At 32.2% G+C, this 27,955-nt stretch overlaps 2 protein-coding genes across 6 annotated transcripts in view; one reads left to right on the top strand and one right to left on the bottom strand.

Annotated features, from left to right (window-relative positions):
* The window catches only part of LOC132934655 (probable nuclear hormone receptor HR3), a 75,629-nt gene extending 59,001 nt beyond the window's left edge, over positions 1 to 16,628 (top strand). For 4 of the 5 annotated variants that reach the window (XM_061001296.1, XM_061001149.1, XM_061001011.1 and 1 more), the window contains 8 exons: positions 160 to 387; positions 2,222 to 2,807; positions 3,592 to 3,938; positions 4,962 to 5,131; positions 7,392 to 7,524; positions 7,968 to 8,192; positions 8,968 to 9,175; positions 13,513 to 16,628. In XM_061001296.1, the coding sequence (XP_060857279.1) occupies positions 160 to 387; positions 2,222 to 2,807; positions 3,592 to 3,938; positions 4,962 to 5,131; positions 7,392 to 7,524; positions 7,968 to 8,192; positions 8,968 to 9,175; positions 13,513 to 13,621 (2,006 nt within the window). In that variant the 3' untranslated portion in view covers positions 13,622 to 16,628. The remainder of the gene's footprint in view (positions 1 to 159; positions 388 to 2,221; positions 2,808 to 3,591; positions 3,939 to 4,961; positions 5,132 to 7,391; positions 7,525 to 7,967; positions 8,193 to 8,967; positions 9,176 to 13,512) is intronic. The other variant, XM_061001081.1, reaches the window with a different exon arrangement.
* Positions 16,629 to 26,626: 9,998 nt separating this feature from the next.
* Positions 26,627 to 27,592, bottom strand: LOC132948076 (putative nuclease HARBI1). The gene is made up of 2 exons (XM_061018374.1): positions 27,575 to 27,592; positions 26,627 to 27,403 (listed from the first exon to the last, which is right to left on the bottom strand). The coding sequence occupies exons 1-2, from the start codon at positions 27,590 to 27,592 to the stop codon at positions 26,627 to 26,629; spliced, it is 795 nt and encodes a 264-aa protein (XP_060874357.1).
* Positions 27,593 to 27,955: the final 363 nt, after the last annotated feature.

Raw genomic sequence — 27,955 nt, 5'->3', positions numbered from 1 at the left:
TCTTTCTAACAATGTCGGAACATGGCATCCTATTATAGCATGGTGTGGGGGATGCGTACTCCATATAATTATAATAATATGCCCTATACGATCCGTTCGTGTGTATATACCTATATAATACCGTAAACTAATCGTTTTGGTCCGTTTTGCGTGTTTCAGCTCAAATCGAGATCATACCGTGCAAGGTGTGCGGCGACAAGTCCAGCGGCGTCCACTACGGCGTGATCACGTGCGAGGGCTGCAAAGGATTCTTCCGGCGGTCGCAGTCGTCAGTGGTCAACTATCAGTGCCCGCGCAACAAGAATTGCGTGGTGGACCGCGTAAATAGAAACCGGTGCCAGTACTGCCGGCTCCAGAAATGCCTTCGGCTGGGCATGTCCCGTGACGGTAAGTGTGCAAATTATTATACCCGTACGATGCCTGGTTATGTAAACGCGAATGTGTGTAAATAATATGCGACGACGACAATTTTATTATTATTTAATTACGACGCGTTTGTATGGTGGCGTGGTGCTGCCGGCAGTGACGGCGTGACAAACTTTGAAAACCGACGGTTTCTACTTTTTTATCCAATACCCTCCTCATCACCATCTCCACCGACAAGTCACCGGGGCGGGTATAGGGTTGAGATTACTAGGCTCTTTCTTTTATCGATACACTACACCAGTCACCACCATCTGGAGATGGGAGATCCACCATCCGCGCACCTTCATCTCTGAAAAAAAATCTGAAGAAGAGTGGTCGACTCTCAAATACCCCTTCGGTTCGTCAGCCACTGTTCGGTGTTATCTGTTCGATTCGCTCTAAATTGATGTGTTGTCTTCGTCGTTTTTTCATAATAATTTCAAGGCTGAGAATTATCCCTCAACGATGGGGAGGGGGGTTGATGGAGGATAGCTCTGTGTAGGGTAGAATCTGACAGATGATGGTTTTAAAAGTTCACCCGTGCGTCACAACCCTTTTAAGATTATTTTTCTATTTAATTTAATTTTTTTAGTTTTTTCATACATTATTATTTGTTATAATACAATACTCGACCAAAACGACTACGTAAAATAAACGATGTAACCATCACGAGAACGTTTCGAAATTGGTCAATTGTATTATATTATAATGTATTCAATATATATATATATATATCATACGACGCGTGTATAATATATTATTATAATTTCCTGTGCTTTTTGTGAAACGCGATTTGTGTAATGGCGATGTCGGCGCTGGGGTTAAGCTCACGATCGAGTCAATAACCGACTCTCGACCCGGGGTGTCAACGCAACCAAACACACACGCACGCCTACGCACACCACACCAGTGTCGCCGGGCGCGCACAATAAATCCTTATAATAATATTGGTGTAAATATTACCATCCAGTAGTGCAATCAGTATATACAACGCTATACTTAGCCCCGTTGTCACGCTGACGACGGATATTTGTTTGAACATTTTTGAAAACACAATCGCAACGTTATTTTTTCACTGTTTATGACATAATGTTGTACGAATTGCATTGTCGGTTCTACTACCTGCTGTGACGTGTTTGATATGAGTATATTGCCGACGATTTTTGCTACGTCGGTGCTACGAAAATTCGTATACGGATCGAAATCATTTTGTCTAATAAATTCAAGTTGTCACAGCTATAGTATAAGTATGGCCGATATAATCATACATCTAAATGCAATATATGAATGGGTGATTTTACAAATCATTAAAGCAGCGAAAGGGTTCTGGCTACGAGGGCTATAATTTATTTTATCTTATTTAATAACGATTTTGTTATGGTTCGCATATTACGATAACACAACTATGAAGAACATCTCATAACATTTGGCACAAAAAACCGCATATATTTTATATAAATTCAAAATAAAATTAAGTATGGACCCACCGTAAGTCCATATAGGAGGGGGGGGGGGAGGAGGAATTTAAAGAATTCTGGTTGCACTACTGTTACGTATTACATAAATATTATAATAATTGTTCATATAAACAGAAATATAACCTTAAATGTCAATACCCATCTATGCATGCGAATTTAAGAAAATACATATTAACAACGCGGATAACGATAATACGATTAAATCACGAGCTGTCAGTGCTACGTTTTACACTATATTGTACGCACGCACTGTACGAATGACAATATGTGACGGTGTTTTGATGTAATATAATATAGAACACGTCTGTTTTTGTTCTTCGGGTCTTGCCCGTGTACAGCGGTCAAGTTCGGGCGCATGAGCAAGAAGCAGCGAGAAAAGGTCGAAGACGAAGTGCGCTTCCACAGGGCGCAGATGCGTTCGACAGCAGCTGCCGCAGCTGCGGCCGCTGCTGCAGCGGTGGCCGCGCAGGCCACAGCCATCGACTGCTGTTCGACTACGACCGGCGTTGGCAGCGGTGGTGGTACCGCGGCCGTAGCCGCTGACTCGTCAGTGTTCGATCACGACCAGCACGGGCAGCAGCACGGGCACGGGCAACAGCAACAGCAGCAGATGCCCTCTAGCACCGCCGACCATGGGTTGCGCTTACACCAACTACACAGTGGGGGAGGACATCTCTCGCAACACCACCATCAGCAGCAGCAGCAACAGCAGCAGCAACAACAACAGCAACAGCAGCAGCTACAGCAACAGCAACAGCAACAACAGCACCAGCAACACCAGCTCCACGGCCAGCAGCAACAATTTAACATAAACAGCAATGTGCAGCAGGCTTACGCCGCGGCCGCAGCTGCAGCCGCCGCAGCAGCAGCAGCCGCCGCGGCCGGCGGTGGCGTTAATGGAGCCAACGGTGGCACAGGAGTCGGGTGAGTACATAGTACTAAGAGTTAAGAGGATGTCAGCGCACTATTTGTTTTCTCTCTCTAGCCCACGCGCAACATAGACAAAATGCATTTCCACAGAATCGTATTTTCTATGTATTTAAGTAATCTTAGAGTAAAATCACTCATTACAAAAAAGATAGAGGATAATATTTTTGAGGGAATGCACATCGATTTCTTTAAATATGGTTTCAAAACAATTTAAACATCATTTAAATTTACAAAATTTTTTTGTTTATTTTGAAAGTCGAATACAAAGTCAAATAACAATAAAATATAAAACCGATATGTCATTCCCTCTAAAATATTATTCTCTATCTTTTTTGTAATGGTTGATTTTACTCTAAAATTACTTAAAAACATAGAAAAAACGATTCTGCGCAAATGCGTTTTGTCTATGTTGCGCGTGGGTCAGAGAGAGAAAACAAATAGTGCGCTGACATCCTCTTAATACATAAGACAAATAAAATATTGTGGTCTCGAGGCCGAGAGGTTCTGATTTTCGTGATTAGGCAATAAATGGTCTCGAATTACATTTGTAGCGGCATCAAATTTATGTCACAGCGTAATATAATAATAATATAATGTTTTATGTTCGCAATTGAGAGGTTTTATGGATAGAAAACAATTTATGATCTATCGGCCAGCAGTTTGGAAAGTAAAAACAGCAATAGGCACTAGGTAGCCATATCAGAACCTTTTGAATCTTGATAACATATACTATAATTATAACTATCATCACACAACATCATGACGTAATCGTTTGCAGATATGGAGGTGGCGGATACAACAGCACCGGTGGAACGAACGCGGCCGCAGCAGCCGCGTCGCTTGTAGTGGACACGTTTGCGGCATACGCGGCAGCGGCCACCTCGTCAGCGGTGCAAGCCGGCGCGAGCGGTTCCGTGCCGCCCCCTTACGACACGGCGGCAACGAGCAGCAACTACGTAGCGGACAGCACGACACCGGCAGCGTCAAGCACGACGCCGTCGACGGCCGCGGCCACGTCCACGTACGGCGGCGACATGGAAGTGTCGTCGGTGGCGGCCGTTGCGTCTGGAGCACAGGACAACTTGATGGCCGGCGTTTCCGGTTCTACGGCCGCTGTTTCTTCGGGTCAGTATATAATAAAGGCAAACACAATAAATTATGGTGTTTGTTAGGGCCATGTGACACGGGCTGTGGTTGCTGAAACGACGCACACTCGACACTAAGGGCCAGTTGTACCATCTCTGATTAAAGTTAACCGGAGTTTAATCGGCCGAATTTGCCCGGTTAAATATCTTTTATCAGCTGATTAAGCTTAATCGAAGTTTAACCGTAGACGGTACAGTTGGCCCTGATACTTTCGCTGTAACGGTTTTGGCTCGCGTATAGAAGAAATGTCTATAGGTGGTTACATTAGTTGCGGCCGCAGTAAACATTTCTTCCAAATTGTTAGGAAGTCACTTAGTCATATTCTTAATGTTGTATCTCGTACATGCGGTATTTTGTAACCCGTTATTAGAAATATAAAAATAACAACACATGCGATACATGTGGGATAAGCCAAGTGTAGTTGTATATTACGAGTTGAAAATAAATAATAATCTTATCTTTTCGTCGAACACCCAAATATTTTCACCGATTTATTATTATATATTTTTATATATATTTACTTGCCAACAATATATTTTCGTCAATTAGTTTATTTTAATTCATTATTTAATTTTCCTAGAAGTTAGATGAAAATTATGGTTTTATGAACCAGTGGTGATTTAGATAGTTCGAATGTATAAATGTACAAGTTGTATACAAATATTTATATTTTTTCTATTTATACTTCGAGTAAATATTGATTATTTTTACATTGCTAGTAGAAAAAAATATCACGGTGAAAATACCTAATTTATGCATAATATGTTAATTTTCAATCAAACATAAAGGACCTATATTGATGGTTTTTGAGGTATCATGGATATCTGGATCCACGCCTACTGATTGGGGCCACATTATAGTTTAGTAGCTCCGTGCAGCACACACCTTCGCAGAGCGCCATAACATCATAGTGCCGTGCGCGTGTAAAGCGGCCCAATAATAATAATAATAATAATAATACTGGGATTTGTGTAGCTAACTTGGTGCGTTTACCGATTTCAGCAGCAGACGCCGTACAGATCAGTGAGCTGTTGAGCAAGACCATCGCAGACGCGCACGCTCGCACGTGTTTCTACACGCTCGACCAGATACACGATGGCATGTACCGAACGGCCACCATGGCGGCGGCCAACAAGACGACTGCCGACAAATTGATAATGTACAAGACCATGGTAAGTTGTCGTTGGGTGTACCAGTGTATGGTATTACGTATTTACATAACGCCAATATACCAGAGCTTTTCGGCCTATGGTATTGTACCTATATGGCTACATACTTTAACGAGAACGAAGTGTTCAGTTGTAACTTGTCAACTTACCCTTTCTAAGAATGTTGCGTCACCGTGTCCGTAGTTACAAAAATATCCTTCGTAATTGGTTTTAAACGAAAATTATCTATCTAATATAAATAAAGGATACGAAACCATAATTGATTCCTTCCCGTCCGTCAAGATAATTTTTATGCAGGACCTTAAATTAAGTTCATTTTGACGTTTTTTTTATTATTTTAAAAGGCCATACTTACAGCATTTTATTAGAAATTGGCCAAATTCTAAATGCTAGGTCAAGTTAATTTGTTTATATCAGATATAATAATATCAAAAATAAGATGCGGAAAATATTTTTTGTATAATTAAGAATGTGAGTATTTTAATTGCATACGTAGGATAAACAAATATATAGGTACGCAGTAGTATAATATGCTAGTTTGGAAAAAAAAATAATACCTAATAGATACACAATTAGAATAGGTAATGCAAACGAAACAAATTCAATATTACGGTAATAAACTAAAACAAGGGTTTAAGTATGAATTACGGCGAAGATTTTTAGAAAGATTTATCTTTTCAATATATTAACTATTTTAAATTGTTGGTATACCTATTTGTATTAACTGGTTATAAAAATAATTTTGATTCAATTAATTCAAATATGTTCAAACTTCAAACACCTTACAAACGCTTGACTTGAGGTTCAAATATACATGACATTAGAACACATGACACGCTCCACTATATAGGCTAAGTAGGCCCTCCAGTGGTTTATTCCGCCGTGCTGTCTCAAAGACAAAAGTCAAGGAGGGTAAAACCATTCAAACCTCACACTGCATTTAAATTTTAGTAGTATATGGATAAAGTTACTTGCAATATATTTTCTGGTAGAATAGTACTTTAGTGGATAAAGTTTCATAGTATGTAAATTAAAAATGGTACTTTGAAGAGATCATTTTTGGAATTAACTTAATTAACTAATTAAATGAGCACTTGTTTTAATAAAGTAAAATAACATAGTTATAGTGTTATCATAGATGCAGCTTGGCATTATTTATATAATCTATATACCTATATAAAAAAACTTGTCCTGACTGACTGGCGGACTAAATCATCATCGCCTAGCCGAAGATGAGTATGAAATTTGGTCAATATAGTTTCGTTTTATAATTCAGAGACCAACTAAGAAAGGATTTCCCGAAATTCGCATTATAAAGAGGTCCTCAGACAAGAATCTTAAGGTTCACTGTGAAAATTGAAACTTTTTTTTGTATACAAATTGTTGCTATTGGTTACTCAGGCAGATCAGGAACAATAGCCTAGATCAAATCGTCATGTTTACATGGCTTCGATAAACTAAATCTTAAAATCAAAAGTTTATAGCTTGTATACCCAAAAACTCCTTGATAGATTTTGACGGAAATATCAAAGAATGTTTTCAGAGATTTCAGAAAGATTTGGAGAGTAAGTAGTTTAAAACACGTTAAAAACACAACAAAAAGTGCTAAATCCAACACTTGACTCGCTTACCCATCCATCTTGGTCGAATTATTTCACTAAGCTAGGTACACTTATACCGATTTGTCCGTGAAATAAAGTAGGTAAACTAAAACTGGGATACACTCAAACCGAAATACACCTATATTGTGTATATGCCTACTATATAGGGTCTGCCGCCAAAAAAAAAAACTGGACACGGGCGAAGCCGGGTTATTTTCAGTTAGTATATTTATATTTCTTGGCATATTTTTTTGCTGTATTCTGACAAGTATTACTTTTTGGATCATGTCAATGCAATTTTGAAATTTTTTTGGTTTTTATTTTATAGATATTTGATTAACAAATAAAAAAAAGTTAAGTTATTATAAATAATTATACCATTAAAAATATTTTTTTAACACAACTTTTAACAATTTATTTTATGTTTGTCCGATTTTTGAATTATGTATTACAATTAACAATAACTTATTATTATATATAATGTTTAAGTATTTTATTTTTACTATATGGTGTTAATTATAATATTGTAAATTAGAAGGATAAAAAAAATAATTATTAAATTAATTTGATGCTGAAATGTCGAAAAAAAGTTGTAATTAGGGTTGTTTACTTGCAACTATTGTTGTCAATAAGTAATTAATTTTAAAATTTATTATTCTTAGCCTCACGAGGAGCTGTGGTTGGAGTGTGCGCAAAAGTTGACGTCAGTCATTCAGCAGATTATTGAGTTTGCGAAAATGGTGCCCGGCTTCATGAAACTATCGCAAGACGACCAGATCGTGCTACTCAAAGCGGGTAAGTTGTGCATCGATTATGATTGGTAAAATGTTTAAACATTGCATAGACTAGGTAGCAGAATAGTCTAAAGGATAGGACGCGTCCAAAACTTGGATCTTTCGGGGTAGAGGGGGAGCAACCCTGCGGAAGCTGTTTAATTTAATGGCTATAAAGTCAAACGCACACCAAACAGCTTTAGCATGAGTATTATATTTCTTACAAACGTCACAACTCACGGCTTTCGAAAAAAAATATACTTTTACTTATCGTCACCTAGCATAACAAACGTTTTGTAACGGAAATTTTAAAATAATTTTTGTTTGCTTTTCTCTTGTCTGTCATTTGCTGTCGCCTATCGATATCGTCTATAGATCATATTATACATTTTGTATATATCTGTGCTGGTTATAAACGTTCGTAAAGTATCATTCGTGAAATTAATTTCTTTATTGTTCCAACAGGAAGTTTCGAGTTGGCAGTGTTAAGGATGTCCCGACATTATGACCTACACCGAGACTGCGTCTACTACGCAGATGCCCTGTTGCCAGCCGACGCGTTTTACACGCAAGACACAGTCGAAAAGAAACTGGTCTCGTTGGCTTTCGAAGTGAGCCGTTCCGTGGCTTCGTTGAAACTTACTGAAACCGAGCTGGCCCTGTACTCGGCCGTCGTGTTGCTGTCGCCAGGTTTGTATTTCGTGATGACGATAATATATTTATAATTGTACCAGAAACACCACAGATGAATACAATGAACAATAGATTGCAGAGCCGATTCCGTTCAACGCATAATAATATGATTTTTACAATTTTACCTTATAATCCGAAAAATTAAATTGGGGTTTCATAGGTGAAAGGTACCTCTATATATCCTATTTTTCTGGATTCTTTGACTAGCAATGTGGATCTATCCATTTATTTACTATCTATGACACTATAAGCCCGGGGTGGTCAAACGGTCGGTCGCAGACGATCTTAAAGTCGATTCCCCATAATATAATGTTAATAACTCATTTAATAAACCCTAGTGACCGCTTTTGACAATATAGTTGTATGTATTTTAATCGCTCTTCATTGGAAAATATATTCTCAGAAGATCTTTATCAAAAAAGTTTGGCCACCACTGCTATTTATACCTTACAGATTTATTTAGGCAAAGCCACACGATTTGATAGTTTCAATGGTAGCCTCAGCCTCAGCTTGAAAATAGCCCCGTTCCTGGGAGTGTTATGTAGGTACATTTTTATATTGACTGTAAGCTTCACTAAAGTCTTATCACACATAAACTATTAACAGCAATTAACCATTAGTCTCCAGCAATATTATCAAATACGCGACTATAGTGTGTTTTACTTATTATTACAAGTTAGCAATCTAGTTTGTTGTGTGCCTGTATCATATCTATGACTATCTATCATTTTGCATGAAAATTATTTTATTTGAAGGTCACATTTTTTTACAGACCGGCAAGGCTTGAAAGGCACCGTGGAGATCGGTCGCCTTAGACAGGCCATTCTGCGTGCTCTGCGCATGGAGCTCGACCATAGGACCGCGGGTGGCAAAAATGCCACCACCGTCGATCTGCAACATCAGCAGCAGCATCATCAACAGCAGCAACAGCAGCAGAATCAAGTGTGCGATGCTCTCATACAAAAGATCCCGATACTCAGGTGAGAACTGACGGCTATACAACTTAGGGCATTAGCATTCTAGGAGCTAATAACTATGCAAAATATGATCACCTGTCAAATACCAATCACGTATTATATTAATAAATGTTAACGTAAAGTTAACATGAAAATTTAATTTAATTTAAAAAAATGTACTTTGACCTTGTGTTTTAATATCATTAACCGGTATTTAGTGCCAGAAATTAAAATTAATTTATAAGATATAACAAACAGCCGCATAATTTAATTAACATAAATAATTATAGTCAAATACTTATTCAATTTTGGAGTGTTAATAATACATATTGAATAAAGTTGTTTTAACATAGTGTACGCATAGGTGTCTATATCAAATAGGTAGTAAATAATAATATATTTGACGTAGGGCATGCTCGATTTTTAATACATTTTTAATTTGTCAATAACCAAGGAACTTTTATTGCAGTCAAGAATAGGTATGGTAAAAAAACTTGCAATAAAAAACCTTAGTAATATAGTATTATGCTCGTGTTGATCGACATATTGGTAGTTTTTGATAGGTATCATTTTGTATTCACTTTGTAGTTTGTATAATAATATGGGACGTTTAACTGTATTGGTGAACCTAAAAATTGAAATTTTAGCGCCAAGTTTTATTAATAAATCGTCATTAATAATTAAATCAGCCTTACCACTGGTATACTATTTACGGTTACGTGCCAATTCACAAATTAAACTAGTTACCTTACATTACAACGTAACAATTTGTTTTTCAGCACGTCAACGTTACACTGAAAAGTTTACTTTAAATTAAATATTTTTTTTCAAGAAGTTCTATAAGTTTTCCAAGTTTTTTTTTCTTAGTTTCTGAATTTCTGATGAAAATATTTTTAATGAACATTTTTAGTTTCTAGTTTATTGTACCTATGAATTTTTAGGGTACCTGTAGTAAAACAATTTAATTAGTTTTTATAACATTGCTATGGTGAAATAAATTATTAACATTTGAATTTTAGTGACGGATTACTTAACATTGATCATTCTTTCTTCACAGTTTTTTTAATTAACACTACTACTTTTTTGTCGATATAAAAAGTTACTCTCAGCTTAACAAATACGATTTTTCTTGTAAAATGATTTCACTTGGTTATAAAAAAATTAAAAACGAATTTGCCTAACCAGCAACCTTACCCGTTTATGATAATATCGAGATGCCAGCGGCCTGTCCTTTTCAGAATTTTCATCTGTAGGATGTAAAATGACGATTGATTTTGATATTTTCCACGTGGCTGTGATATTTATACCGCAGTGGTATAAATTCCTACTCGTAGGTACCGTTTGTACGTGAACAGAGTGTAATCGACCGAATAAAACATTTTCGTCTATATTCTACTATTATAACAGATAAATGGTAGCAGCGGTGGATGTACGTACCACCGTAGGTATAGGAAATACGATTCGTTTAGAATTTCAAATATACAGCTGAACGCGTATATGGTTATTCAATACATATATATTATATTATATAGTGTAAGAGGGGAGGTGATTATATTAAGGCTATTACATCCGCCACTGTAAATGCCAAATACTACCTCCCCGCGCGCGTATGAATCAAATTTCCGCCGTGTAGATACGTGTCAGCTTAACCCACCTTACCCGCCCTGCCGCTGTTCGTGCGATAAATACGAGTTGTGCTGCGACAGTCAGTAATACACAGAAAGGAATACGGAAAATGCTCCTCACTTTTCCAATAAAAAAAATTCACAATATTTTGCGTGCTGAATTCATGTGTGGGTAAATACTTTGGTATATTTTCACAACAATCAAAATACGAATGCATTATAAAAAAAACGTGTTTGTATTTTCACGAAATAGCTGATATTAAAGAAATACACTTACGATATATTATGATTATCTAAAAATAATATTTTTTTATTATTTATAAATAAAATTGATTTTTATCTTGAAACTCATATATACACGATTTCACCTCTATTTACTACAAATAATACACAGCTGGACCAGTTGGCAAGTTTTTTATTTTTAATTAAGTTTCAATGGACACAAATATATTTAACCTATAGTAAAACATTACTTTTATATTTTTTCATGATATACTTAATACAGTTTTAAGTACACAAAAGAAAAAACCAAATATGTAGTTAAAAATGTTGAATTGCATTTGATTTCTTTTTAGTCGAAAATAAGTTAATTTGTACCAGTGGGGGTGCTAGAAATATAAAATAAGAACCAACTCGGGGCATTCTAGTTCTTGGTAGGTCTGAATGAAATATTAATATCATAGCAGTGAGGAGCTTAAATCCCTAAACCTCCTCGCTCCTAATACCATAATGTATTATTACATACCTACCAGCTACCATAATTTATTTATGATTAATTAATATTTTAATTTTAGTTTCTTTCATACATATTATGTAAGACAGAAAAGAAACTTTCATGAGAAAGCATAATAATTTTAATATTTAAATGTATGTATGATTAAGCTAGTTTAGTGACAGAAAGCATATTATAGATACAAACAGATACATCTGACAATGGCACTCATGATAGATGTAGCAATGTTAATTTTTTCGGTCATAAAGTTCTAACCAAAGTTTTACATTGAAAATGTTTCTCTCTTCCTATATGAAGTCCGTTTTAAGAAATTCAAAGTACCCATAAGTAACACAAGACACAACAGCAGTATCCAGTAACTATAGGACGATTAGGATGTAATGAATTAAATTGTGCATTATAATAAATCATCACTTTTACCTTTATTTAAAACGTTATAACAAACATTTATATATACTTTTATTGCATAGTTATGTTACTTATTTTTCTACTATTATAGGTATCTGGAACTTTGATCGCGCATGCGAATTTGTTTCAAACATAATATTATATGTTATTATGTTAATGTTATATAATATGTGAATGATTACTAAATTCATTAATATCTCGGTTATTATTAAAGCATATGCAGAATGTTGGGCATCTACTAAACTCGACTTACATCTCTCTGTAGTTGTGTCACTAATATTAGTAGAACTGTATATTCATAGAAGTAACAATATAAGAACATAATATTATGTTGTGTATTGGTGTATATAGCTATTCAGTCCATTGAAATGGTTATTTTTGATAACAACCTCGCTTGGGAATTTCTGATGGTTATGTTCACGATACCCATAAAATAAATAGAGTGAATATCTAAGTTCTTGTTATGTGGTGGTGGTAGGGGGAATATATCACAGGAAAATAATGGTCGTCACGCCTATTTATTTTTCTATAACGAGCCTGACGGCGTAAGTTGTTTTCATAACAAGTCTACTGATATTTTCGATTGAACAGTCCAAACGATCAAACGACCTTGTCCCAGAGGGGCATTGCAAGATGTTAACCCCATATATTAATAAATCATTTTCTTGCAAGCTTTGCAGATAAAGTAAAGATGAGCTAAAGTATGTCTTATTGACCAACGAAATATTTTGCCCCCCCCCCCCCCCCTAGAAAACATAATATTATGTAGTAAATATATTTAATAATTTAAAAATTGGCCTCTGAAAAACTATGTCAATTATTAATTATACATTTCCAAATTTTAAATATATTTAAGTAATCTAATCATCATAATTATAAATTAATATTAATACGCGTACTGTGATAACTTGTGTTTCATAAAATATGTTTGGTATAAAAAATATGAAAAGTAATTTTATTTTATTTTGGTGGTTCCCAGGTTAGGTTTAGTTTTTGATATAAATGTGTAAATTGGCCGACCAATTACAAAAGGTTGGACCACCATGACCTATATAAATATATAGTTATAAACGTATCTAGGTACTATACTATACGACATGCATACTTCTCTAATCCTGATACCTATAGGCCATAATACTAGTATTAACATTATGGAAAATGTCGATGGTTAAGCGCGCACATGTATGCATTAATTGAAATTTTATTTTAACTGAAAGTAAATATTTCTTTTTATATTTAATTATACATTTTGAAATTAAATTGTTCTGATTATTTTGTGTTATAACAATTTATTATGGCTGCTGCAAAATGCATAAATGTGTATAGTTGATGAGTGTGTGAGCTTAACTATCGATGTGTAGAAATGTAGGATCTGATAATATATTATTTACGAAATGTTAATATCTCTTCACTTATTTTGAGCGGTGTTACTTTTTCGGCGTGTTTGCCCTGATAAATTTTGGCTCTATGTGTTTCGGCCATTATTGATTATGAAAACATGAGGAAATGTACACCTACATAATTGTACCAATAATTAGCAATAATAATAATAATATAACGTCGTGATGATTAAAAGTTTGGTTGTTTATCCACAGGCAACTGGGAATGCTGCACATGGAAGCGTTGGCCAAGTTGCGACGTACGGTGCCGCACTTGGAGTTCCCTGCCCTACACAAGGAACTGTTCTCGGTCGACGGCAGTTGATCTGAGGAGGAGGGCTGCGACGACGACGACGACGATAACGACGGCGGCGGCGGCAGTGGTGGCGGAAGCGGTGGTTGCGGCGGTGGCGGTGACGACTCGGCGAAGGACTCATCTACGATCGTCATCGCGTCGGTGATCTCTTTGGCTGGCGAACTGGAATAAGAGCTGCAGCAGCAGTAATGAGCAAAGTCGTCGCAGACGGGCTGTGTACCATATTATACTATATTATATTATTAGTATATTATATTTTAATATAAAAAGAAAACTTAAAATGAAAAAAAATAATTTTTTTTTAAATTGCAAAATCTCGCGAGATCACACACCGCCGTCGCATATTTAATATATTCTATTATATATTATATATAGTGTTGTTTTGTTACAAGGTAGTGTCTCATATTATATATCGCGTGTTTACGAAATAGAATATTGATATTATTATTATTATTATTATTATTACTATTATTACTATTGTTGTTGTTATATAGTATTTTTATATATATATATACGGGACATAAATCCCCTGCAGGTACGTAATGGATAGGTATAACAATCATGTACAATTATGTTTGTGTGAATATTTTCCCTGTCTGAAATGTTTAAGAGCGTCGCTTGTAAAAAACGGTTTCCATCGCGGAAGGAGATGTGTGTGTGTGTTGAAGAAGAGAGCTTATTCTCGTTGTAGTCGTCTTGCGTCTATGTTTGGCGCGCGTGTGTGTGTGTGTGTGTGTGCGTGTGTGTGTGTGACCGAGTGAGTGGACGAAAGATTTCGTTGTTGTTGTCTCTGTTAATCTTCGGATCGAGCGTTGTTTGTTTAGGTACGTACGTTAATCGTAGTCGACGACGATCGTACACGTACTGCACACGTCGCGTTCACACGTTATATAATAATATAAATCAATAAAATGAAGTATAGTACATACAATAAATTATATTATATTACAGCGCGTAATTGTAACGTCTACCGTCGGCGTGTATCGCGGCACATATTGTTTTTTGTACTATTTATCGTTATATTAGGGAAAAGAAAAAATTTATGAAAGAATTTCATTTTTAATCAGCGTACTTAGGTACCACGCGTGTTACACTTTTTTCGTCGTCGTCGTCGTCGTCGTAGTTGTAAATAATAGTATTTAGTGTGTGTTCTATGTGCGCCGCTATAATGACATATTATATATTGTATAAAATTATTATGATTAGAATACGTATATTATTAATTATAATAATAATAATATATATTGCTATCGTGTTAAAGAAATGGGTGGGGGGGGGGGAATAGTGCCGGCGGCCGAGGAGGGTTTTATTCATCATTATTGTTTATATTTTTTGTTCTATCGAAAACTCGTTAATATTTTCTATGTATAAATTGTACGAAAAACTGAGGAAAATAAATCTAATTAATATAAACTCACTCTACACACTCGACGTCACGTCATATTATTGTATTGAACACACACACACACACACTTGTATAGCTGTCGCTATCGTACCTATGTATAATAATATGATATCGAATAAATTTCACGCGCGATATAATAAATATTATTGTATCATATTTTTTACACGTGTTTAGGTACGATATTTTATAGATATTATACTGACTATTATTACGTGTAAAATATTATAACTTTGTGTAGATAGATAAATATACATAGATAGGCATATATATTATTATAAAATGTGGCCGCCGCCACTTCGCGTTTAAATATAAGTAATAATAATTATTATTATTATTATTATTTTTATTATTATTATATTATGTGTTACGTGTTTTTGTGTTTTGTATAAATTATAATGTATAAGAGTCGTCGTCGTCATCTACTACAATACTCTTATATTATTTTTTTCTCTAAGCGACTTAACATATTATTATGTATATAATATATACGATAACTTAAGCTATATATACATTGAATATCATGTGTTTAAAATAGTGGTGACACAGCAAAAAGTTGTAGCACATATTATTATAATATATTATGTATGTATTTTATTCGTAAGTCGTTCGACGACGACGATTATGGCACCGGCTGCGTATTTTTATTTATGTATACGTGTAATATATGAATATATCATATAAAATATTATAATACGCGGATAGTTTTAATTTGTTTTCGTTAATATTATTATTATAAAAATGAATAGGAAATTTAACGTGATGTGGGGTAATTATATTGTGAAATTAATCGATAAGAAGACGGAGTGAAAATGTGTAAAATACGATTTTTAATATTTAAAGAGTATAATATTATATAACATATATAATTAAATTGGTATATATATACATAGTATATATTACGATAGTTTTTTACGATAAAAAAACGATATATTGTTTTTTTTATAATTATTATTATTATTTTTTGCGCCCGCCCGCAATTTTATGAATTTTATTAAACTTTGTCATTTTATTATTAGATAAGAATATTATATATTATATAATTATATGAAAAACAAACAAAATATTTTTATGTTGTATACCGCAACAGTCAAGTAAAACACGCGCACATAATAATATATCATTTTATTGTATATTTTTTAAATTACGTTTATCGTTTGTTCTCGTATCTTATGTAATAGCAACTGATATAAATTTATATATATATATATATAAATATTATCATTGGTCTTAGATAGTAATTATCATCATCTATAATCAATGATATTATGTTTGTCACCTCATCCTCGTCCTCTTCCGAAACGCGTATATTATAATATAGGTACCTATATATTATAATTATATAGGTACACTCGTTGTGTTTCAGTTATATTTTTTTTTTATTTCTTTTCGTTTTCCACTACTACTAGAAAAGGTGCTCCGTGTTATTATTATTATTATTATTGTTATTAATTAATTAATTATTATCGCTTATTATTATTATTATTATTATTATTATTATTATTATTATTATTATTATTGTTTAACGAGAGATAATATTATAAAACAACAAAAATATATAAATATATGTATATATATATATATTTATATAGATATATATACGCATGTAGATTATATGGTATTATTTGGTTTTCTTTTTGTTTATTATATTTTTTAAGGAAAAAAAAATATTGAGTCCACAATATTATGCTGTGGGCACTACTTGACCTTACATTTTGGGGGTGCTAAAATTATACAAAGCTTACGAATAAATTACTTAAATAAAATATTAATAATAAATTAATATCTACATTAAATTAATTCTTCCGGCTTATGTTGACATTTTTGAATTGTGTCTTCAGTTTTTAATTAATTTTTTAAATCTTTTTCAATATATTTTAACAGTGACAAGTTTGAAAATCTATCATGCTTATATTAGAGGTGGATTTTTAGCATTTTTTTAGGGGGGGGAGGTCGTAAAAATAATATATATTTCAAAAGTACCTATCAATTATTTTTATTTTTATAAACATTAAAACATATAATTGTTGAACAATTTAAAATAAATATTTAACAGAATATTATTTCAGTATATTTGAAATAGATATACAAATTACCTTTTATTAATATATTATACTAGTGTATATAATATAACATAAATATTTATAGTGTCTGGGGAGGGGTCTGGACCCCCCGTAAATATTACCATAAAATATTAATTGATTAACTATACAATATTTCATATTTCATTATTTAATCCTACAATTAATTATCTAAATGCATATTACATAGTAAACGTTGTTTGAAGAAATTATTTTCTTAAGATAAAACAAAAATTCATTAATGATGTGTTTTCTATAGATAAATATATGATCCACACAGCATAACATAGGTTTAAATTCAGTGGTGCAACTAGGAATAACATTTTTTTTGGTGGGAGGGGGCTATAGTCCCCACCTGATATTGCATGAAAAGTAACCTGTGGAGGAAATGGCCCCACACCCACCGTATATATTTATTTAAAAATATAAAAAATCATAAAAAAAAAAGGTGGGTAAGTGGATGTAGCTCTGCTGTACAGTAGGTTACAAGTGGGTCACTGTAATGGATGGTGTTAAATTTGAATTCAATGATATAATATCATTGTATAAGAAAAACGATTCTGAGCGAAAACGGTCAGTCAGCCTATGATATTACCAAGTATATTTGATGATATTATTGTGAATAAAGTAATTTATATATAACCTATTTACGTGGAGCCTTGTTTTAAATTTTAAATAAAAGTTAAACATTTTATACATTTTTAACTACAAAATAATTAATAAATTATAAATTTGATAAATGTTGTCAAAATTTGAACTTTAAATGGTTATAAAAAAAAATTGTGCCTATGTATTTTTAATATTTTTCAATTGCTATTAGAACGATATACTAGGAGCCTTATATTAAATTTTCACGCTTTTTTACCCAACAAATAAAATTTTATTGATATTTATAGAAAAAGAAACTAAAAAAATTGAAAACTGACAATGTCCGTAAACAGCTCAAAAAGAGTCAAAATATTTTCAAAATTGTATGGTGTATAGGAAATGCTAATATAAACATTCAGTGAAATTTTTAAGTATCTACAGTCATTTGTTTTTTAATGACAATAAAATAAGAAAATTGTTACGTGAGAAATCGAGTGAATATCAAATGTAATAAAAATATAAATTTCAGACGCTCATAAAAATTTAATTTAAGTTTCTTGTAGACATTTTTTTTTTTGATAAAGGTAGACAAACTTATGAGTATTCTTATATTAAATTTTCAAATCTTAGATTTAAAAAGAAAAATTTATATGAATTCTCAACTTAAAATAATTTGCTAATTTTCGTGATTTTTCCGTATTTTGTTAAAATTTGAACTTTAAATGCTTATAAATAAAAACTGTGACTAAGGATTTTTAATTTTTTTCATCTGCCTTTGAAACAATAACCTAGGAGCCTTTTATTAAATTTTCAAGCTTTTTTACTCAACAGATAAAATTTTATTGATATTTATAGAAAAAAAAACTAATAAAATTGGAAACCAGAAAATGTTTCTAAACAGTTCAAAACAAATTAAAATATTTTGAAAATTTTATCGTATATAGACAATGCAAATATAAACAACCAGTGAAAAATGCATGCATATAGGTAAGTTCATTTGTTTAAGAGTTGCAACAAAAACCAAAATCGATTTTCTCGAAAAGAGATTTTGCGTAAAAATTCCCGTTTTTCCTTAATTTTTCTTTTGTTTTTCATGTCGCTATTGAAAACTACTGGGAAATTTTTACTTTTTCCCCCAAAAGTACCAACTAGATTCACTTTCCTATCAGAAAAGTTACTGTTGAAGAAAATCCAAGCACTTTTACTGTCCTAAAAGGTGATGGCAGACACAAAAATTAAAAAAAAAAACACACATCATTGTAAAATCAATACATTCATCGTTCCACTCAGAATCTAAAATCAGTTATTTATTTATCAAGTTACATTTTTCACTTAACTATACTGTCTATGGTTATCGGAATAAAAAACCCCAGACTAAAATATTTCTCACAACTACATGAAAATGATTGAACAAATATTTTTTAAACGCTAATTAGTGTAATTACCACATTATTAATATTTAATTACAAATATATACCTATAGTGTACAGGTTTACTTATATCATTAGGAAAAAAAAATCAAGCAGTTGTTAAAGAAACGTTAAATTAAAAAAAGCTGGTAAATGGGTGTCACTCTGCTGTACAGTAGGTTACATGTGGATCACTGTAATGGATGGTGTTAAATTTGAATTCAATGATATAATATCATATTATATATGAAAACGATTCTGAACGGAGACGGATTGTCAGGATATCTTAAATTTAAACATTCAGTGAAATTTTCATGTATCTATAGTTATTCATTTTTAAATAACAAAATCGCATAATGAGAAATCAATTGAATATCCAATCTTGTAAAAATATGAACTTCAAACGCTCATAAAAATGTTATTTGACTTTCTTGTAAACCTGAGATATTTAGTAGATATCTAGGCTTATTTTTCGGAGGAGCCAAAAAAACTATCCCTATTCCTAAGGTTACTAATTGTCATGTAAACAGGTAATAATATACATATTACCTATATAGTCTAGAGTCTAGACGCAGTGGCATAACTGAGTAAAAAGTAACTAGGGGGCTCAAAGTAATTTATTAACCAAAATCAAAACCCTGGGGCCTCCCTTTACACCAGTTCAAATATATTTTTATTCTATTCATACCAAACTGTTTGTTTTTACACTAGTTTTAATTAATTGTATGCCTTGGAAACAAATCGCAGGTATGGTAGGTTGTATTGATAAGTAATAATAATATTATGTACCTACTTAAGAACCTACTTAAGAGTTCATTAATAAAAAGGTCAGCATATCTGAGGGGAGGGGGGAAAAATGACACCTTAATACATTTATATAATATCGTATAGTAAGCGTGGTTGTCATTTTTTTAAGCTTCTTGTAATATGTTTAGTATGTAGGTACGTATAGATAGGTTATAATATAGACTTATATTTAGTGCTATGAATAGATGAATAATATATCTAGATGAAGATTTAAATTATTAAATTTAAATTTATCCATATAAAAATAAAAAATCCATAAGTGTCTGGATAATGATAATTGATAATAGACAAAAAGAAGATTAGTACCTAGATTAGGTATTTGTAAATAATTTTGTAATTTATTATTTTGACCTGCGAATCCATCTTGTATGCTATAATAATGGGCATAAATCCATTGTAAAAAATAAAAATACGGGGTAATATAATATTTTTAGAAAATAACTGAAATGTCTAAACGGTAAATTACGTTGAAATAACTAATAAGCTATAATTTTTATATTACTACCAAATTATTAAATGTATAATACAGCATACAATCACAAATACGTCAACGTCGCAGCCGGTCGATCTGAATTAACGCAATAATAGAGATAGTTAAGATTTTGTGACTGTTTTGAATTTGTTCTTATTCAAAAGTAGTTACCTACTATTAAAAATCCACTTTGATTAGGTACACGAGTTACCTGTTCTTGAATGTTTTTCAATCTTGTAAAATAAACTATAAAGCCCATTAACCTATTTATTAATTAATTATTCATAAAAATAATATTTAGATAAATTACAGTAGGTAGACGTCTGAAGTTTTAATCCAAGATAGATGAATAGATAACGATTAGATTTTTATCTAGATAAGGTACCTAATAGAAAACAGTGGCGATAATGGGTTCGTGTATTTACTATCCACGGGAATTTTTTATCCGGATTTTTACTGTCCGTGACATAACGGAAAAATTCCGGATTTTTACGGTCCGCCTTATTATTTTCCGAACATTTACGGTGCCCCAGGTAAAGCTATGATAAGTTTAGATCACATAAAAACATTATCCATATTGTATAGGTTATACCGAGGATCATTGGGTACCGGGGCAAGTTAGCTAAGTAGATTTTTCAAATCGACAGTCTTGGGTAAAATACTTTTTAAAAGTATTTGGAATAAATACTCGAATACTGATGAAAAATAGTATTCCGAATGTGTATTCGAATACACCATAAAAATAGTATTCTGAATAAAGTATTTAGAATACTATAAAAATATTCCAAATACTTTTAAAATATTTTTTGTTAAAGATTTTCATATTTAATCCAAGGAAGACGGTAGTCACTATTTACACTATTTATCTGCCATAATTGTGAACTCGCAAATTAATGATTTAACACGTTGTAAACAAAAATACGTAAAATAGTATATAATAATAATATATTATGTCAGTACTCAGTATAATGTGTGATGTGTCACTGTCCGACTGTTGCACTTTATTCTGCATTTCTAAATGGCTTATTGGCTTGTCATAGAACATAGACCATAGTTAGTATGGGTACAACGATGTGCAGACTACAGAGACGTCAGAGACACAGACGTTCAGTTACAGTGGATAAAATGTATAAGATAAGCACCATAAGCCAATACGGAAATACCCATTAGTCTTTAATATACAAATTTATTTATAGCATTCTTGTTATTGCAATCGGTATCGCTGATCGGTAACCACTAATCAGTAAACATGATATGAACCAATACCGGTCATAATTTTATTATTGTATGAATGTATGATATTAAATATTGAGAGATGTTATCAATTACCTACAAATTTCCAACACAAATTATACGTTTTATATTGTATAATCAAAATCCTAAAAAACTACTGTTATACTAATAAAGTATTCCGAATATAGTATTTGGAATACTTTCGAAGGTATCCTGAATACTGCATAAAATACTTTTAGGAAAAGTATTTTCAAAAGTATTCTGAATACCTAAATAGTATTCCGAATACTGTATTCGGAATACTACCCAAGACTGCAAATCGAGTATTTGAGCTGTACAAACTGTAACATAGTGTTACGTGTGGCCCCGCCAGGGATCCAAAATATGATGATTGAAATAAAGCCTTGTTTACATGGTGACACCTTATGCTTGACACAAGGTGCCGTGACATTTAATGTACAGGTAGTGTCGCCATCTGAACAACGTAGTGCCTCGATGTCACGATATCGCGACACTAGTGCTGCGTATCAAAAATATTTGATATTAATACCGTGACACCGTGACACCGAGTCACGTTATCACTGAATATTATCATATTATCAACCAACCGTTACCTTAATTTTGATTTAAATTCGTAAATATTTAAGTATTAAATTTAAATTTAAGTGCTTATGTACCTATTTAACGTTTTTAAATATTAATTCACCGGGTCATCTTTCGATATTATCAAATTCCTTGAAAGTTACCAACAATATCCTTGTTTATGGGACAAATCTCTACCCGAGTATAAAGACAGGTTGAGACGGAACCAAGCTGAAGACAACTTATTATGTATTACTGGATTAAATGATATAAAAGCATTACGTTCCAAAATTAAATCTATACGTGGGGCGTATAATAATGAACTTCAAAAGGTGAAGAAGTCAATGATAACTGGGTCTGGATCTGATGATGTGTACAAGCCGAAACTGCAGTGGTACAATTATGCAAATACCTTCCTTACGAAAAATACAGATAATGAGCCCAAAACCGAGACAAATTTGGTAATTAAATTAAATAATTTATTAAATATAAATAATTTAATAAAGGAAATAATAAGTACATTTTAGTATAATCATGATAAATAATACTTCATAACCAATAATTAAACATTAAATTTAAATTATATATACATCTAGACAACCTGAATATTAACCATTCTATACTGCCATTCAACTTCACTTTCGCCCATTAAGTAATTAGCGAACTGTGTTCGCTTTATACGGGCATTGTTATTAAAATTTTTTTCTCTTGTTGGAGTCAAATTTATTAGACCACCACCTGGTGCTGGATCTGCTCGCCATGATCCCAAGTTGATTGTACTATTCTCAACATCTTCATAATCTGTAGTTATACCATAATTGGATTTGTTTGTTTTCCTTATCCAATTATGCAAAGCACAGCATGCCTTTACAATTTTAACAACTTTGTTTGGCTCAAGATCAATTCCTCTTGAAAATATTCGAAAACGATTTGTTAATATACCAAATGCATTCTCACTTATTCTACGTGCTCTACAATGTCTGTAGTTATATCACACTCTTTAATACTTTGGTTAGTCCGCCTGGGAAATGGTTTCATCAGGTACTCTATAAGTGGGAAAACTTCATCTCCTAGTATGACTCTATTTTCAGGCAAATCTAACCGATTTTGTACAATTGCTGTGTTCAAAGCGGATTTTCCAAAAATGCCCCCATCCAGAGCACTACCATAGCTATGCTATTACTATGCATGTAAAATTGTAATTGTCATCAACCAAGGCAAGAAGAACTATGCTGAATTGGTTCTTATAATTATAATATAGAGAACCAGAATGTTTAGGACACTTTATAAGTATGTGTTTGCCATCAATTGCCCCAACACATTGTGGAAAATTCCATTTGGTGTTGAATCCATTAATTATTTTTTCCCATGCAGCTTTCTTTTTGGTACCTATTAAACAAATAAAACAATAATTTCAGTTAACAATAATGTTATAAATACATTAAAATAATAAATAAATTGAATACAATAAAATGATTTTACTAATATTATAAGATACATGTATTGTGCATGTATTTAGCTTGCTATGCTAATACTTCTTGCTGCAACTATTTTATTTTTTTTAAAACCTGAACGATGAAGACATTTCAGAAGAAATACAAACTGTAAAAGAAATCCCTGTGGCTTTTGGGAGTTCCTCTTCAACTACCCAACAGACACTGGTGTTGACCCCAAAAACAAAAGCCAGCTACAAACCTTTTAGTTTATCAAAAAAATCAAAACAAAATGACACATTGAGGGAAGCGTTGAATACATTAAAAGAAATTAGACATAATGTCCAGGACAATGAGTTTAACCTGTTTGGCCAGCAAGTTGGTGTTCAACTAAACAAGCTGACACTAAGAAAAGCACTTGAATTGCAACAGGAAATTCAAAATTTATTATCTCGAGCTAGACTAGATGATTTAAATACATTACCAACTTTAAACTCTAGTAAACCTAGTACAGATAGATCAATACTAAGATCAAGTAGTGAGAACTTACATTCTACCCCTCATAATTTACATTTATATGAAGGAAGTGATGAAGATTTTAATGCAAATGATGTACATAATTTACTCATAGAGAGAAAAAACAATGAAGATTGTGACAATAACATTCAAAAAACACAAAACAAACCAGAGGTGCTGACTACTTATTTTTCAAATTGGGATTCAAATTGGGACAATGAATCTTATGAAAATTATCCTTAGGTTTTATTTTACCAAAGTCCAAGTGAGACTATTATTTTTATTTTATTTTGTTAAAAATGTTCATATGTTTAACTTTTATTTTTTTTATAGGAAAGTTTAATTGAATTGTTAATGAATAAAGCAATAAAAGAAAAAAATGTTTTATGAAGTTAATGTTTAGAGGAATATCGCCCTTTATACTAGGCATGCTTTAATTTAGTTAGAGCCATACTGATCTCAGTGGCCAACAATTAACCTATGCAGGATATTGGCAAATATAGTGATCACTATAACTAATACCCAAATAATTAACTAAAATCATATTTAAGTTTAACATATTACACAATATTTTAATTGGTTTAGTGGTGGGTATAGTTAATTTCTCATTACTTGTATGAAATCCTTCAACTTCAAAGATATAGCATCTAAAACTTCTTCTAAGAAAGAGCTAATGGTATTCTTTGGAACTCTGTATAAATATTGAAGGGATGATATTGAATCTCCAGATGCTAGATACTGAAGGACTACTTGCAATTTTACTGCTGAAGGAATAGCTTTTCTCATTGTCGTGTTTTGTTTTTGTATGACTGGTCCAACCTGAAATAAAATAACAAAATAATCACCGTTATTTTAATATTTATGTTCTTATCATTAAAATAATTACAATAAATAAATTCATAAAATAGTTTTATTATAAATGAATGAAATTTTAAAATAATACTGTACCTTTGTACATTTTTAATATTATGATGTTAAATACATATTATTAAATATAATAATTCAAATATTAATTAAATTTTTGTGATAGAACAATAAATTATTGTCTTACCTTTTCCAGAAGTTCACAAAACATAATATAATCAATCCGAAGAAAGTTACAAAATGACCTGGGATCTTCCATTTGCAACACCTTTAATAATGTTTCTGATGCACCTACAGCATCCCTTCGCATTACACAATTTCTAATCCATTCTCTTTTTTTTGATTTTTTTTTTCCAATTCATAAATAAAAATAATTTGTTCGAAAACGTCCACAGCTGCGTTTAAAACGTAATTATTGGCCATTTCAATTTAAAACATTTTTTTAGTTTCAAAAAACAAAAACAAACTTTGAAAAAAAACCAAACAATTAGATTGATAATTGCTAAATAGTAGGTATGTAAAGTGGTAAGATAATAAGTTCACACGGTGACACTACAGCGTGACATTTAGTATCCCGACATTTAGTGTCGAGTCAGTGTCGCCGTGTGAACAATGTAGTGTCTCAGTGCCACGACATCGCAGCACTAGTGTCACATATCAAACATTTTTGATATGCGACACCGTGGCACTGGTAGTGTCGATATTGTTATCATTATTATCATTGTTATCATATATATTATGATCAATATAAACACACAGCTCAACAGTGAAAAATGTATTTATGGAATAACAGTATTGAAATTTCAAATTTTAAGTTAAATAAACTTTGAATATTTCGATCACTTAGTTTGTTAGTTAAACAATATATTATATATTATTTATTAGTTTGTTTTTCGTGGACGTCACGATGTCATATTTTGATGTGACTAAGTTCTTACAAAGCTATCAACAGAATCCTTGTCTGTATGACAAATCCCTACCAGAGTACAAGGACAGGGAAAGAAGGAACCAGGCGGAAGGTGAATTATTGAAAATCAGTGGCCTAGGAAGTATAAAAGAATTACGGTCGAAAGTGAGATCTATACGTGGAGCATACAATAATGAATTTCGAAAAGTAAAAAATTCTATGATTACTGGATCTGGATCGGACCAATTGTACAAACCAAAGTTGAAGTGGTACAACTATGCTCATACCTTCCTCCGGAAAAATACAGATCATGAGCCTGAATCCGAAACAAATTTGGTAAATAAATTAAATACATCATAATAGTTTATAATACTTATAATTGTATGGATAATTAGTAACAAATAACATAAAAAGGTAATAATAAATGATACATAATATTAATAATCAAATACAATTTAGTGGAAATAAATGCTTAAATAATTCTTCAAACCAAAATTAATTATTAAATTATTATAATAACATAATTATGTTAAATAGGTAATAATAAAATATGATAGGTAAACAATATTAATAATTTTAAATTACTATCTATGTTTAAGTACCAGCATTTTGTATACCTAAGTAGTAATTGATAAATAAAGTGTATTTTTTTTAAATATGTATGTTATATGTAAATATGTATTTAATATGTCTTAATAGTATATATTATTAGGTTCACATCTACACGACCTGCATATTTACCATTCTGTACTGCCATTCAACTTCACCTTCGCCCATGAAGTAATTAGCAAACTGTGTTCGTTTTAGACGTGCAGCATCATTAAAATGTCTATCTCTTGTTGCAGCCAAATTTATTATACCACCTGGAGCTGGGTCTTCTCGCCATGATCCCAAGTTTACTGTACTATTCACAACATCTTCAATGTCAGTAGTTATACCATAATTGGATTTGTTTTTTTTTCTTATCCAATTATGCAAAGTACAGCATGCTTTTACAATTTTAACTATTTTATTTGGCTCAAGATCAATTGTTCTTGAAAATATCCGAAAACGATTAGTCAAAATACCAAATGCATTTTCACTAATTCTTCGTGCTCTACAGTGTCTATAGTTGTAAACACGTTCCTTAATATGCTGGTTAGGCCGTCTGGGAAATAGTTTCATGAGGTACTCTTTTAGTGGGATTACACTATTTTCTGGCAAATCTAACTGATTCTGTATTATTGCAGTGTTTAAGGCTGATTTTCCAAAAATTCCTCCATCCGAAGCACTACCATAGCTCCCTATATCAATACATGTAAAATTATAATCATGATCAACCAAGGCAAGAAGAACTATACTGAATTGGTTCTTATAATTGAAATATAATGAACCAGAATGTTTAGGGGCCTTTATAACTATGTGCTTGCCATCAATTGCCCCTATACATTGTGGAAAATTCCATTTGGTGTTGAATCCATTAGTTATTATTTCCCACTCAGCTTTTTTTTTTGGTACCTATAACACAAATAAAAAATTATAAAATGTATATTATATTAAAATACTAAAATTGTTTTCTGAATATTATAAATTCAATTTATTTGCTTACACCTCCTGCTGAAACTATTTTGTTTTTAAGAACCTGAACAATGAAGAACTTTCAGAAGAAATACACATCATGAAAGATACAGATAATGAAACCTCCATGACTTCTGAGATTTCTCCTCTAACTAACCAACAGAAAATTATATCAACTCATAAAACCATAGTTAAAGACATTAAATCAAATAAATCAAAACCAAAAGAAACATTGAGGGAGGCGTTAGATACTTTGAAAGATATTAGACAGCATGTCCAGGACAATGAATTCACCGTATTTGGCCAACAAATTGGTATTCAACTTAATAACCTGCCACTACGGAAAGCACTTGAAATGCAACAGAAAATCCAAAACCTACTATATGAAGCTAGACTAGATAACTTAAATTATAAATCATCAAGTTTAAACTGTAGTACACCAATTCCCAGCATAGATAGATCAACAATGTGTGACAATTTTGATTCGAACCC

Source organism: Metopolophium dirhodum, chromosome 1, assembly GCF_019925205.1.
Source record: "Metopolophium dirhodum isolate CAU chromosome 1, ASM1992520v1, whole genome shotgun sequence".
Lineage (NCBI taxonomy): Eukaryota > Metazoa > Arthropoda > Insecta > Hemiptera > Aphididae > Metopolophium > Metopolophium dirhodum.
This window is presented reverse-complemented; position numbering and strand designations above follow the sequence as displayed.